This window comes from Lepus europaeus, unplaced genomic scaffold, assembly GCF_033115175.1.
Source record: "Lepus europaeus isolate LE1 unplaced genomic scaffold, mLepTim1.pri SCAFFOLD_30, whole genome shotgun sequence".
Classification (NCBI taxonomy): domain Eukaryota; kingdom Metazoa; phylum Chordata; class Mammalia; order Lagomorpha; family Leporidae; genus Lepus; species Lepus europaeus.
The window spans coordinates 6,768,031-6,783,962 of NW_026909177.1; the positions used below are offsets into that span (position 1 = coordinate 6,768,031).

At 36.7% G+C, this 15,932-nt stretch overlaps 1 protein-coding gene across 1 annotated transcript; it reads right to left on the reverse strand.

Annotated features, from left to right (window-relative positions):
• Positions 1-14,712: 14,712 nt before the first annotated feature.
• LOC133754911 (syntenin-1-like) lies at positions 14,713-15,502 on the reverse strand. The gene has a single exon (XM_062185255.1). It carries the CDS (start codon positions 15,455-15,457, stop codon positions 14,825-14,827), a length of 633 nt encoding a protein of 210 aa, XP_062041239.1. The 5' UTR covers positions 15,458-15,502; the 3' UTR covers positions 14,713-14,824.
• Between the last annotated feature and the right edge of the window lie 430 nt (positions 15,503-15,932).

Below are 15,932 nucleotides of genomic sequence, written 5' to 3' on the forward strand. Positions count from 1 at the left end.
AATATCATGTTTGTTTGCCGCAGTTCCTCTAGCTATCTCCCTAGAAATTACGAATGTGCAGAGCTGGTGTCTCCATTTGGAACCAATTAGAGTTTCCAAGCAAAAAATTAAATGTTCCATGATAAAAACCATTCAAAACAATAAAGTCCATGGATAATATCAGGAAAACACAAACACAGAGGCTGTAGCAATATCTGGGATTGAGTTCGCCAAACAAAACCGGATATCTCCAGTTTCATCCAGTCATATCCGGACAAACTGGTGTGGAATTCGTATGCAATGGATAGAGAAAATCACAGTAAAAATGATTTTGGAGAAAAGCAAAGTCTTTTCGTTAGGTAAGTGCATAAAATATCATCTACACAAACAGAAATATCATGTTTGTTTGCCACAGTACTTCTACCTTTCTCCCTAGAAAATACGAATGTGTAGAGCTGGTGTCCCCATGATGAACCAATTAGTGTTTCTATGGTACAAAATTAAATGTTCCCTGATAAAAATATTGAAATCAAGAAAGTCCGTCAATAATATCCGGAAAACACAAACACAGAGGCTTTCATAATATTTCTGACTGAGTTAGCCAAAACACAACCGCATATTTCTGGTTTCATCCAGTCCTATCCAGACCTAAGGTTTGGAATTCGTATACAATGGACTGAGAAAAACACACTAAAAATGGTTTTGGAGAAAAGCGAAGTCTTTTCGTTAGGCAAGTGCATAAAATGTCATCGATACAAACAGAAATATCATGTTTGTTTGCTGCAATTCCTCTAGCTTTCTCCCTAGAAAATACGAATATGTAGAGCTGGTGTCTCCATGTGGAACCAATTACTGTATCCAAGCTCAAAATAAAATGTTCTCCAATAAAAAAACATTCAAAACAATAAAGTCCGTGGATAATATCAGGAATACACAAACGCAGAGGCTGTAGCAATATCTGGGATTCAGTTAGCCAACACAAAACTGGATATTTCCTGTTTCATCCAGTGATATCCGGTCAAACTGGTGTGGATTCCTATGTATTGGACTGAGAAAATCACAGTCAAAATGGTTTTAGAGAAAAGCAAAGTCTTTTCGTAAGGCAAGTGCATAAAATGTCATCTACACATACATAAATATCATGTTTGCCACAGTTCCTCTAGCTTTCACCCTAGAAAATATGAATGTGTAGACCTGGTGTCCCCATGGTGAACCTATTATTGTTTCTACGGTGCAAAAATTAATGTTCCCTGATAAAAATATTCTAAACAATGAAGTCCGTCGATAATATCCGGAAAACACAAACACAGAGACTTTCACAATATTTCGGATTGACACAGCCAAAACACAACCGGAGATTTCTGGTTTCATCCAGTCATATCCAGACAAAGTGGTTTGGAATTCGCATGCAATGGATCGAGAAAATCAAAGTAAAAGTTGTTTTGGAGAAAAGCAAAGTCTTTTTCTTAGGGAAGTGCATAAAAGGTCATATATACAAACAGAAATATCCTGTTTGTTTGCAGCAGTTCCTCTAGCTATCTCCCTAGAAATTACGAATGCGTAGAGCTGGTGTCTCCAATGTGGAACCAATTAGTGTTTCAAGCACAAATTTAATGTTCCCAAGATAAAAACATTCAAAACAATAAAGTCCGTGGATAATATCAGGAATACACAAACACAGAGGCTGTAGCAATATCTGGGATTGAGTTGACCAAAACACAACGGGATATTTCCGGTTTCATCCAGTCATATCCGGAAAAACTGGTGTGGAATTTGTATACAATGCACTGAGTATATCACAGTAAAAATGGTTTTGGAGAAAAGCAAAGTCTTTTCGTTAGGCAAGTGCATATAACGTCATCGATACAAACAGAATTATCATGTTTGTTTGCCACAGTTCCTCGAGCTTTCTCCCTACAAAATACGAATGTGTAGAGCTGGTGTTCCCAATATGAACCAATTAGTGTTTCTACGGTACAAAATGAAATGTTCCCTGATAAAAACTTTCAAAACAATAAAGTCTATCGATAATATCCAGAAAACGCAAACACAGAGGCTTTCACAACATTTCGGATTGAGTTAGCCAAAACACAACCGGATATTTCTGGTTTCATCCAGTCATATCTGGACAAAGTGGTTTTGAATTCTTATGCAATGGATCGAGAAAATCAGAGTAAAAATGGTTTTGCAGAAAAGCAAAGTCTTTTCGTTAGGCAAGTGCATAAAATGTCAGCTATAGAAACAGAAATATCACGTTTGTTTGTCAGTTCCTCTACCTTTCTTACTAGAAAATACAAATATGTAGAGCTGGTGTCTCCATGTGGAAACAATTACTGTATCCAAGCTCAAAATAAAGTGTTCCCCGATAAAAAACATTCAAAACAATAAAGTCCGTGGATAACATCCAGAAAAAACAAACACAGAGGCTGTAGCAATATCTGAGATTGAGTTAGCCAAAACAAAACCGGATATTTCTGGTTTCATCCAGTCATATCCGGACAAACTGGTGTGGAATTCGTATGCAATGGACCGAGAAAATCACAGTAAAAATGCTTTCAGAAAATAGCAAAGTCTTTTCATTAGGCAAATAGATAAAATATCATCGATAGAAACAGAAATATCATGTTTGTTTGCCGCAGTTCCTCTAGCTATCTCCCTAGAAATTACGAATGTGCAGAGCTGGTGTCTCCATTTGGAACCAATTAGAGTTTCCAAGCAAAAAATTAAATGTTCCATGATAAAAACCATTCAAAACAATAAAGTCCATGGATAATATCAGGAAAACACAAACACAGAGGCTGTAGCAATATCTGGGATTGAGTTCGCCAAACAAAACCGGATATCTCCGGTTTCATCCAGTCATATCCGGACAAACTGGTGTGGAATTCGTATGCAATGGATAGAGAAAATCACAGTAAAAATGATTTTGGAGAAAAGCAATGTCTTTTCGTTAGGCAAGTGTATAAAATATCATGTACACATACATAAAAAATATGTTTGCCACAGTTCCTCTAGCTTTTTCCCTAGAAAATACGAATGTGTAGAGCTGGTGTCCCCATGATGAATCAATTAGTGTTTCTACGGTACAAAATTAAATGTTCCCTGATAAAAATATTGAAATCAAGAAAGTCCGTCTATAATATTCGGAAAACACAAATACAGAGGCTTTCATAATATTTTGGATTGAGTTAGCTAAAACACAACCGGATATTTCTGGTTTCATCCAGTCATGTGCGGACAAAGTAGTTGGGAATTCGTATACAATGGACTGAGAAAATCACACTAAAAATGGTTTTGGAGAAAAGCAAAGTCTTTTCTTTATGCAAGTGCATAAAATGTTATTGATACAAACAGAAATATCATGTTTGTTTGCCACAGTTCCTCTAGCTTTCTCCTGAGAAAATACGAATATGTAGAGCTTGTGTCTCCATGTGGAACCAATTACTGTATCCAAGCTCAAAATAAAATGTTCTCTGATAAAAAAACATTCAAAACCATAAAGTCCGTGGATAATATTAGGAATACACACAGAGGCTGTAGCAATATCTGGGATTGAGTTAGCCAACACAAAACTGGGTATTTCCGGGTTCATCCAGTGATAGCCGGTCGAATTGGTGTGGAACTCCTATGTAGTGGACCGAGAAAATCACAGTAAAAATCGTTTTGGAGAAAAGCAAAGTCTTCTCATTAGGCAAGTGCATAAAATGTCATCTACACATACATAAATATCATCTTTGCCGCAGTTCCTCTAGCTTTCTACCCAGAAAATACGAATGTGTAGAGCTGGTGTCCCCATGATGAACCGATTAATGTTTCTACGGTACAAAAATAAATATTCCCTGATAAAAATATTCAAAACAATGAAGTCTGTCCATAATATCCGGAAAACACACAACACAGAGGCTTTCACAATATTTCGGATTGAGTCAGCCAAACACAACTGGAGATTTCTGGTTTCATCCAGTAATATCCATACAATGTTGGTTGGCATTCATATGCAATGGATCGAGAAAATCACAGTAAAAAATGTTTTGGAGAAAAGCAAAGTCTTTTTGTTAGGGAAGTGCATAAAATGTCATCTATACAAACAGAAATATCATTTTGGTTTGTCGCAGTTCCTCTAGCTTTCTCCCTGGAATATACGAATATGTAGAGCTGGTGTCTGCATGTGGAAAAAATTACTGTATCCAAGCTCAAAATAAAATGTTCCCCAATAAAAAACATTCAAATCAATAAAATCTGTGGATAATATCCAGAAAAAACAAATACAGAGGCTGTAGCAATATCTGGGATTAAGTTAGCCAAAACACAACCAGATATTTCTGGTTACATCCAGTCATATCCGGACAAAGTGGTGTGGGATTCCTGTGCAATGGACCGAGAAAATCACAGTACAAATGGTTTTGGAGAAAAGCAAAGTCTTTTCGTTACACAAGTGCATAAAATGTCATCTATACAAACAGAAATATTATGTTGGTATGTCGCAGTTACTCTAGATTTCTCTGTAGAAAATACGAATGTGTAGAGCTGGTATCTTCATGTGTAAACAATTAGTGTTTTAGCGGTACAAAATTAAATGTTCCCTGATAAAAACATTCAAAACAAGAAAGTCTGTGGATAATATCAGGAATACAAAAACACAGAAGCTGTAGCCATATCTGGGATTGAATTAGCCAAAACAAAACCGTATATTTCCGGTTTCATGCAGTCATATCTGGACAAAGTGGTGTGGAATTTGTATGCAATGGACAGAGTAAATAACAGTAAAAATTGTTTTGGAGAAAAGCAAAGTGTTTTCATAAGGCAAGTAGATAAAATATCATCAATACAAACAGATATATCATGTTTGTTTGCCGCAGTTCATCGAGCTTTCTCCCTAGAAAATAGAAATATGTAGAGCTGGTGTCTCCATGTGGAACACATTAGTGTTGCAATGGTACAAAATTAAATGTTCCCTGATAAAAACATTCAAAACAATAAAGTCCATTGATAATTTCCAGAAAACACAAACACAGAGGCTTTCACAATATTTCAGATTGAGTTTGCCAAAACACAATCGGATATTCCAGTTTCATCCAGTCATATCCGGACAAAATGGTGTGGAATTTGTATGCAATGGACCGAGAAAATCACAGTAAAAATTGTTTTGGATAAAAGCAAAGTCTTTTCTTTAGGAAAGGGCATAAAATGTCATCTATACAAACAGAAATATCATGTTTGTTTGTCACAGTTCCTCTAGCTTTCTCTCTAGAAAATACAAATATACAGAGCTGGTGTCTTAATGTGGAACCAATTAGTGTTGCCAAGCACAAAATTAAATGTTCCCTGATAAAAAACCTTCAAAACAATAAAGTCCATGGATAATATGGGAATACAAACACAGAGCCTGTAGCAATATCTGGGATTGAGTTAGCCAAAAAAAAACCGTATATTTCCTGTTTCATCCAATCATATACGGACAAACTGGTGTGCAATTCATATGCAATGGACCGAGAAAATCACAGTAAAAATAGTCTTGGAGAAAAGCAAAGTATTTTCGTTAGGCAAGTGCATAAAATGTCATCGATACAAACAGAAATATCATGTTTGTTTGCTGCAGTTCCTCTAGCTTTCTCCCTAGAAAATACGAATGTGTAGAGCTGGTGTCCCCATGATGAAGCAATTAGTATTTGTACGGTACAAAAATAAATGTTCCCTGAGTAAGCATTCAAAATAATAAACTCCATCGATAATATCTAGAAAACACAAACTCAGAGGCTTTCACAATATTTCGGTTGAGTTAGCCAAAATGCAACCGGATATTTCTGGTTTCATCCAGTCATATCAGGAAAAAGTGGTGTGAAAATCGTATGCAATGGACCGAGAAAATCACAGTAAAAATGGTTTTGGAGAAAAGCAAAGTCTTTCCGTTAGGGAAGTCATAAAATGTCATCTATACAAACAGCAATATCATGTTTGTTTGCAAGCAGTTCCTCTAACTTTCTCCCTAGAAAACACCAATGTTTAGAGCTGATGTCTCCATGTGGAACCAATTACTGTATCCAAGCACAAAATTAAATGTTCCCTGATAAAAAACACTCAAAATTATAAAGTCCGTGGATAATATCAGGAATACACAAACACAGAAGTTGTAGCAATATCTGGGATTGAGATAGCCAAAAAAAACCCGGATATTTCTGGTTTCATCCAGTCATATATGGACAAATTAGTGTGGAATTTGTATGCAATGGGCCGAGAAAATCACAGTAACAATGGTTTTGGAGAAAAGCAAAGTCTTTTAATTAGGCAAATGTATAAAATGTCATCTATACAAATGGAAATATCATGTTTGTTTGCAAGCAGTTCCTCTAGCTTTCTCCCTAGAAAATAACAATGTGTAGAGCTGGTGTCTCCATGTGGAACCAATTAGTGTTTCCAAGCACAAAATTAAATGTTCCCTGATAAAAATATTCAAAACAATATAGTCCATCGATAATATCCAGAAAACACAAACACAGAGGCTGTCGCAATATCTGGGATTGAGTTAGCCAAAACACAACCGGATATTTCCGGTTTCATCCAGTCATATCCAGACAAACTGTTGTGGAATTCGTATGAAATCGACCAAGAAAATCACAGTAAAAATGGTTTTGGAGAAAAGCAAAGTCTTTTCGTTAGGCAAGTGCATAAAATGTCATCTATACAAACAGAAATATCATGTTTGTTTGCCGCTGTTCCTCTAGCATTCTCCCTAGAAAATGCGAATGTGTAGAGCTGGTGTCTCCATGTGGAAGCAATTACTGTATCCAAGAACAAAATTAAATATTCCCTGATAAAAAACATTCAAAATGAAAAAGTCCATTGAAAATATCCAGAAAACACAAACACAGAGGCTGTAGCAGTATCTGGAACTGAGTTAGCCAAAAAAAAAAAAAAAACGGATATTTCCAGTTTCATCTAGTCATATGTGGACAAAGTGGTGTGGAATTCGTATGCAATGGACCGCGAAAATAACATTAAAATGGTTTTGGAGAAAAGCAAAGTCTTTTCGTTAGTCAAGTGCATAAAATGAAATCTACACAAACAGGAATATCATGTTTGTTTGCCACAATTCCTCGAGCTTTCTCCCTAGAAATTATGAATACCTAGAGCTGGTGTCACCATGTGGAACCAATTAGTGTTTCCAAGCACAAAATTAAATGTTCCCTGATAAAAAATATTCCACAAAAAAAAAGTCCGTTGATAATATCCAGAAAACACAAACACAGAGGCTGTAGCAATATCTGGAATTGAGTTAGCAAAAAAAAACCAGATATTTCCGGGTTCATCCAGTCATATCTGGAGAAAGTGTTGTGGAATTTGTATACAATGAATATAGACAATCACAGTAGAAATGATTTTAAAAAGGTAAATTTATTTCATCAGCAAGTTAAAAAAGTGTCATGTATACAAACCGAAATATCATGTTTGTTTGCCCCAGTTCCTCTAGGTTTCTCCCTACAAAATTCGAATGTGTAGAGCTGGTGTGTCTCCATGTGGAAGCAATTAGTGTTTCCATGTATAAAATTAAATGTTCCCTGATAAAAAACATTCAAAATAATAAATCCATCAACAATATCCAGAAAACTCAAACGCAGAGCCTGCCACACTATCTGGCATTGAGTTAGCCAAATCACAAAGGATATTTCTAGTTTCAAGCAGTCATATCCGGAGAAAGTGGTGTGGAATTAATATACAATGGACATAGACAATCATAGTAAAAATGGTTTTGGTGAATAGCAAAGTCTTTTCATTAGGCAAGTGCATAAAATCTCATCTATACAAACAGAAATATCATGTTTGCTTGCAGCAATTCCTCTAGCTTTCTCCCTAGTAAATATGAATGTGTAGAGCTGGTGTCTCCATGTGGAACCAATTAGTGTTTCCAGCACAAAATTAAATGTTCCCTGATAAAAAACATTCATAACAAAAAAGTCCATGGATAATATCCAGAAATCACAAACACAGAGGCTGTCGCAACATGTGGGATTGAGTTAGCAAAAATACAACCTGATATTTCTGGTTTCATCGAATCATATCTGGAGAAAGTGGTGTGGAAATTGTATACAATACACACAGACAATCACAGTAAAAATGGTTTTGAGAAAAGCAAAGTCTTTTCGTTAGTCAAGTGCATAAAATGTCACCTACACAAACAGAAATATCATGATTTTTTCCCGCGTTCTTCTGGCTTTCTCCCTAGAAAATACGAATGTGCAGAGCTGATGTCTCCATGTGGAACCAATTAGTGTTTCCAAGCACAAAATTAAATGTTCCCTGATAAAAAACATTTAAATCAATAAAGTCCATCGATAATATCCAGAAAACACAAGCACAGAGTCTGTCGCAACATGTGGGAGTGAGGTAGGCAAAACACAACTGGATACTTCTGGTTTCATCCAGTTTATCGGGACAAAGTGGTGTGGAATTCATATGCAATGGACACAGACAATCACAGTTAAATGGTATTGGAGAAAAGCAAAATGTTTCTGTTAGGAAAGTTCATGAAATGTCACCTATACCACAGAAATATCATGTTTGTTTATCACATTCCTCTTGCTTTGTCCCTACAAAATACGAATGTGTAGAGCTGGTGTCTCCATGTGGAACCAATTAGTGTTTCCAAGCACAAAATTAAATGTTCCCTTATAAAAAACACTTAAAATAATAAAGTTCCTCGATAATATCCAGAAAACAGAAACACGGAGGCTGTCGCAATATGTGGGATTCAGTTAGCCAAAACACAACCGCATATTTCTGGTTTCATCCTGTAGTATCCTGACAAAGTTGTGTGGAATTCATATGCAATGGAACAGGAACATCACAGTAAAAATGGTTTTGAAGAAAAGCAAAGTCTTTTTGTTACGCAAGTGCATAACATGTCACCTATACAAACAGAAATATGTTTGTTTGCCGATGATTCTCTAGCTTTCTCCCTAGAAAATACGAATGTGTAGAGCTGGTGTCTCCATGTGGAACCAATTAGTGTTTCCCAGCACAAAATTAAATGTTCCAAGAAAAAAAAAAACATTCAAAACAATAAAGTCCATCGATGATATCCAGAAAACACAAACACAGAGTCTGTCGCAATATCTGGGATTGAGTTAGCCAAAACACAACCGGATATTTCTCGTTTCATCCAAGCATAGCCTGACAAAGTTGTGTGGAATTCCTATGCCATGGACCACGAACATCACAGTAAAAATGGTTTTGGAGAAAAGCAAAGTCTTTTCGTTAGGCATGTGCATAAAATGTCATCTATACAAACAGAAATTTCAGGTTTGTTTGCCGGAGTTCCTCTAGCTTTCTCTCTAGAAAATACGAATATGTAGAGCTTGTGTCTCCATATGGATTCAACTAGTGTTTCCCAGCACAAAATTAAATCTTACCTGAAAAAAACATTCAAAACTATAAAGTCCATCGATAATATGCAGAAAACTCAAACACAGAGGCTTTCACAATGTTTCTTATTGAGTTAGCCTAAACACAACCGGATATTTCTGGTTTCATCCAGTCATATCGGGACAAAGTGGTGTGGAATTCGTATGCAATTGACACAGACAATCACAGTAAAATGGTTTTGGAGAAAAGCAAAGTGTTTTCGTTAGGTAAGTGCAGAAAATGTCATCTATGCAAACAGAAATATCATGTTTGTTTGCCACAGTTCCTCTTGCTTTCTCCCAACAAATACGAATGTGTAGAGCTGGTGTCTCCATGTGGAACCAATTAGTGTTTCCAAGCACAAATTAAATGTTCCCTTATAAAAAGCATTGAAAATAATAAAGTCGGTCGATAATATCCAGAAAACACAAACACAGAGGCTGTAGCAATATGTGGGATTGAGTTAGCCAAAACATAACTGGATATTTCCGTTTTCATCCAGTCATATCTGGAGAAAGTGTTGTGGAATTCCTATACAATGAACATAGACAATCACAGTAGAAATGGTTTTGGAAAGAGTAAATATATTTCGTCAGCAAGTTAAAAAAGTATTATGTATACAAACCGAAATATCATGTTTGTTTGCCCCAGTTCCTCTAGGTTTCTCCCTACAAAATTCGAATGTGTAGAGCTGGTGTGTCTCCATGTGGAAGCAATTAGTGTTTCCATGTATAAAATTAAATGTTCCCTGATAAAAAACATTCAAAATAATAAATCCATCAACAATATCCAGAAAACTCAAACGCAGAGCCTGTCGCATTATCTGGCATTGAGTTAGCCAAATCACAAAGGATATTTCTAGTTTCAAGCAGTCATATCCGGAGAAAGTGGTGTGGAATTAATATACAATGGACATAGACAATCATAGTAAAAATGGTTTTGGTGAATAGCAAAGTCTTTTCATTAGGCAAGTGCATAAAATCTCATCTATACAAACAGAAATATCATGTTTGCTTGCTGCAATTCCTCTAGCTTTCTCCCTAGTAAATATGAATGTGTAGAGCTGGTGTCTCCATGTGGAACCAATTAGTGTTTCCAAGCACAAAATTAAATGTTCCCTGATAAAAAACATTCATAACAAAAAAGTCCATGGATAATATCCAGAAAACACAAACACAGAGGCTGTCGCAATATGTGGCATAGAGTTAGCCAAAGAAAACCTGGATATTTCTGGTTTCATGCAGTCATATCCTGACAAACTGCCGTGGAATTCGTATACCATGGACCGTGAACATCACAGTAAAAATTGTTTTGGAGAAAAGCAAAGTCTTTTCGTTAGGAAGTGCATAAAATGTCATCTATACAAACAGAAATATCATGTTTGTTTGCCGCAGTTCCTCTAGCTTTCTCCCTAGAAAATACGAATGTGTAGATGTGGTGTCCCCTGTGGAACCAATGAGTTTTTCCAAGCACAAAATTAAATGTTCCCTGATAAAATATATTTAAAACAATAAAGTTCGTCGATAATATCCAGAAAACACAAACACAGAGGTTGTTGCAATATGTGTTACTGAGTTAGCAAAAACACAACCGGATATTTCTGGTTTCATAAAGTCATATCCTGACAAAGTGGTGTGGAATTCGTTCAAAATAGTCACAGACAATCACAGTAAAAATGGTTCGGAGAAAAACAATGTCTTTACATTAGGCAAGTGCATAAAATGACATCTACACAAACAGAAATATCATGATGGTTTGACACAGTTTCTCCAGCTTTCTCCCTAGAAAATACGAATGTGTAGAGTTGGTGTCTCCATGTGGAACCAATTAGTGTTTCCCAGCACAAAATTAAATGTTCCCTGATAAAAAACATTGAAAACGATTAAGTCCATCGATAATATAGAGAAAACAGAAACACAGAGGCTGTCGCAATATCTGGGATTGCTTTAGCCAAAACACAACCGGATATTTCTGGTTTCATCCAGTCATATCAGGAAAAAGTGGTGTTGAAATCGTATGCAATGGACCGAGAAAATCACAGTAAAAATGGTTTCGGAGAAAAGCAAAGTCTTTCCGTTGAGCAAGTGCATAAAATGTCATCTATGCAAACAGAAATATCATGTTTGCCACAGTTCCTCTAGCTTTCTCCCTAGGCAATACGAATGTGTAGAGCTGGTGTCTCCATGTGGAACCAATAGGTGTTACTAAGCATAAAATTAAATGTTCCCTGATAAAAAACTTTTAAAAAAATAAAGTCCATCGATAATATCCAGAAATCACAAACACAGAGGCTGTCACAACATGTGGGATTTTGTTAGTGAAAACACAACCAGATATTTCTGGTTTCATCCAGTCATATCCTGAAAAAGTGATGTGGAATTCGTATGCAAAGGACCGGGGACATAACAGCAAAAATGTTTTTGAAGAAAAGCAAAGTCTCTTCGTTAGGCAAGTGCATAAAATGTCACGTATACAAACAGAAATATCATGTTTGTTTGCCGCAGTTCATCTAGCTTTTTCCCTAGAAAATACGAATGTGTAGAGCTGGTGTCTCCCTGTGGAACCAATTAGTGTTTCTACGGTACAAAATTAAATGTTAACTGATAAAAACATTCAAAGCAATAAAGTCCGTAGATAATATCCAGAAATCACAAACAAAGAGGCTGTCACAACATGTGGGATTTTGTTAGCCAAAACACAACCGGATATTTCTGGTTTCATCCAGTCATATCCTGAAAAAGTGATGTGGAATTCGTATGCAAAGGACCGGGGACATAACAGCAAAAATGTTTTTGAAGAAAAGCAAAGTCTCTTCGTTAGGCAAGTGCATAAAATGTCACGTATACAAACAGAAATATCATGTTTGTTTGCCGCAGTTCATCTAGCTTTTTCCCTAGAAAATACGAATGTGTAGAGCTGGTGTCTCCCTGTGGAACCAATTAGTGTTTCTACGGTACAAAATTAAATGTTAACTGATAAAAACATTCAAAGCAATAAAGTCCGTAGATAATATCCAGAAATCACAAACAAAGAGGCTGTCACAACATGTGGGATTTTGTTAGCCAAAACGCAACCGGATATTTCTGGTTTCATCCAGTCATATCTTGACAAAGTGATGTGGAATTTGTATGCAATTGACCAGGAACATCACAGTAAAAATGTTTTTGAAGAAAAGCAAAGTATTTCCGTTAGGCAAATGCATAAAATGTCACCTATACAAACAGAAATATCATGTTGTTTGCCACAGTTCCTCTTGCTTTGTCCCTACAAAATACGAATGTGTAGAGCTGGTGTCTCCATGTGGAACCAATTAGTGTTTCTACGGTACAAAATTAAATGTTCCCTGACAAAAAACATTCAATAAAATAAAGTCCGTCGATAATATCCAGAAAACACAAACACAGAGGCTGTCGCAGTATGTGGGATTTTATTAGCCAAAACACAACCGGATATTTCTGGTTTCATCCAGTCATATCTTGACAAAGTTGTGTGGAATTTGTATGCAATGGACCGGGAACTTCACAGTAAAAATTGTTTTAAAGAAAAGAAAAGTATTTTTGTTAGGCAAGTGCATAAAATGTCACGTATACAAACAGAAATATCATGTTTGTCGCAGTTCCACTAGCTTTCTCCCTACAAATTACAAATGTGTAGAGCTGGTGGCTCCATGAAGAACAAATTAGTGTTTCCCAGCACAAAATTAAATGTTCCCTGATAAAAACATTCAAAACAATAAAGTCCATCGATAATATCTGGAAAACACAAACACAGAGGCTGTCGCAACATGTGGGGTTGAGTTAGCCAAAACACAGCCTGATATTTCTGGTTTCATCCAATCATATCCTGACAAAGTGGTGTATAACTCGTATGCAATTGACACAGACAATCACAGTAAAAATGGTATTGGAGAAAAGCAAAGTGTTTCCATTTAGCAAGTGCATAAAATGTCACCTATACAAACAGAAATATCATGTTTGTTTGCCGCAGTTCATCTGGCTTTCTCCCTAGAAAATACGAATCTGTTGAGCTGGTGTCTCCATGTGGAACCAATTAGTGTTTCCAAGCACAAAATTAAATGTTCCCTGAGAAAAAACATTCAAAATAATAAAGTCTGCCCATAATATCCAGAAGACACAAACACAGTGGCTGTAGCAATATTACGGATTGAGTTAGCCAGAAGACAACCAGATATTTCTGGTTTCATGCAGTCATATCCTGACAAAGTGGTGTGGAATTCATATGCAATGGACCAAGAAAATCACAGTAAAAATGGTTTTGGATAAAAGCAAAGTATTTCTGTTAGGCAATTGCATAACATGTCATCTATACAAACAGAAATATCATGTTTGTTTTCCGCACTTCCTTTTTTTTTCACTTTATACATGTTTAATTAGGATGGGCATAAACAAAAACAGAAAAAAAAGATAAAGTGTCACTGTCACTTTGTTTGCAGGTAAGAGTCAGGAAATGGAACAAATTACCAGGAAAACGTTTTTCCCAAAATAGGTAGGTTACATAATTTTAACATTCAGATGCCAAAATTAGTATTATTCTACTTAATCTACTAATGAAAAGAGGAATCAAAAGTTCATCCTGTTTAGTATAAGAAATTTTACATTAAATATATAGCGCTTTGTTTCTCAGGAAGCAGTACTGGCAACTTGGAGAAGATATTTCTGTTACGTGATGACTAGAAAATGTCAAATACAACCAAGCAGCTATGCTATAGCTCAGAAAGTACTATTAACCTCTTTTGGGCTAGTGCACATTTCAGCTTAATACAGAACTACATTTTGAGTTTTAGGAAGGCAGCAATAATTATATTTTGGCTTTTGTTCTAGAGCTTAGCATAGTTAAGGCGACAGTTGAAGCATATTAGTGAAGGTAGTGAAAATTTAATGACAATCATCATAATCTCTTATAACCTACATAAACTGTATAATGCTTACTTGGAATGAAACCAGCATTACCTAATTGGTGTTTACATACATACAGAGGGAGAAAAAAACCTACCAAAGGCAATCACTCTAAATGTACTATCACGTACTTGTTAAAAATGCAAATATACCATAGAACTAAAATGACGTGAAGAGCACTACTCATTACCTAGAAGAAAGGTAACTGGTTCTCATACAAAGCTAAGCTGGCATCAATCACCCTCGTCACAATGGCTTAGAAAAACATCAGTTTTCCAGTAGAGAAACTATTCTAGGAAAGTCAGTCAATCTTGTGAAAGTTTCACAGCTGTAAAACCAGGCTAAGACTACAACGACTGTGAAATCTGAGGAGATCAGATGAACCAGTAGATTCCCAGCCATAACGTGAGATGGGAAGGTCCTCATGCAGCATATGCTCCCTGGCTCCGGGAAAGCTTCGTGTGCATAATACAGAAGTAGTTGAGAAAGGAAACTGGAGATGCTCAGCTGTTTCCATTGTGTCCTAACTGTTAAACTTCAGGGATGGTGTGATCCATCAGGCTTTTCATAATGCTTGGCGCCATCCGTTTAATAATATGTTCAAAGATAAAAGTAGGCATGATTGTGATGGTAACTACATTCCCAGATGTTGATAGTATGTCTGCAATTTGAGAGTCCTTCAATCCAATGACGTTCTGGCCGTTGATCTCACAGATGTTATGTTCCGTGAGAAGACCCTTTCTGGCTGCAGAACTATCTTTCACTATGGATGTTACTTTCCCATTTTTAAAGATAAAGCCAACGTTTCCAGTACTGTCCTTATGCATAGTAATTGTCCGCTCAAAAGGCCTGTCACGAATGGTCATTGTGATCTTCTCTCCAAAAGCCTGTTTGAGCACCTTGTGAGCTTTATCAGAGCTCCAGCCTGCACAGTTTTCACCATTGATCTGGAGTACCTGGTCGCCAAATCTCAAACCAACCAATGAGGCTGGAGAATTTGCCTGGACTAGCTGAACAAATATACCATTATCTATTGATTTAAGCCTGAGTCCAATTTTTCCATCTTGATCCTTACATAAAATGACTTGACGAATCCCTTGTTTAATTTCTGCTCTGCGAATCCCAACATCATTTCCAGTTACAGGAGCCACCATATAGTTCATACTGGAAGGTCTTGCTACCAACTGCCCCTGAAGTGGTGCTCCAGAGACCATCACCAGAATTGCATGTATTTCTTCTTCATTTAAACTCAGGCCCATGCATTGAGATAGTTCAGGATACAGTTTAGGATAAAGATTTCCATCTTGAGAGATGGGAGCAGAAGCTTCTGACAAAATTGCTGGGTTGGCAGGGTTTGCAGAAAAAGCAGTCTGAGCCTGAATTACTTTGTCTACCTTCAAGTTTTCAAGAGATGGATAGAGAGACATTTTTCCTGATTTATCTAGACCACAAGGACTCGCTCGATGCCGCCGCCGCCTCGATCACAGCTAGTGAATTCCGAGACCTGAGAAAAGGAGAGCAGTGCGCGCGCGAGGACCGCCCACCAGGCGCGTCACAGCACCGCCCCCCCTGTGTTTTCCTCACTTCCTCTAGCTTTCTCCCTAGAAAATAAGAATGTGTGGAGCTGGTGTCTCCATG

Bases quoted from the DNA above. Each gene is read 5' to 3' on its own strand.
- LOC133754911 (XM_062185255.1), bottom strand. From the start codon at position 15,457: ATGAACTATATGGTGGCTCCTGTAACTGGAAATGATGTTGGGATTCGC.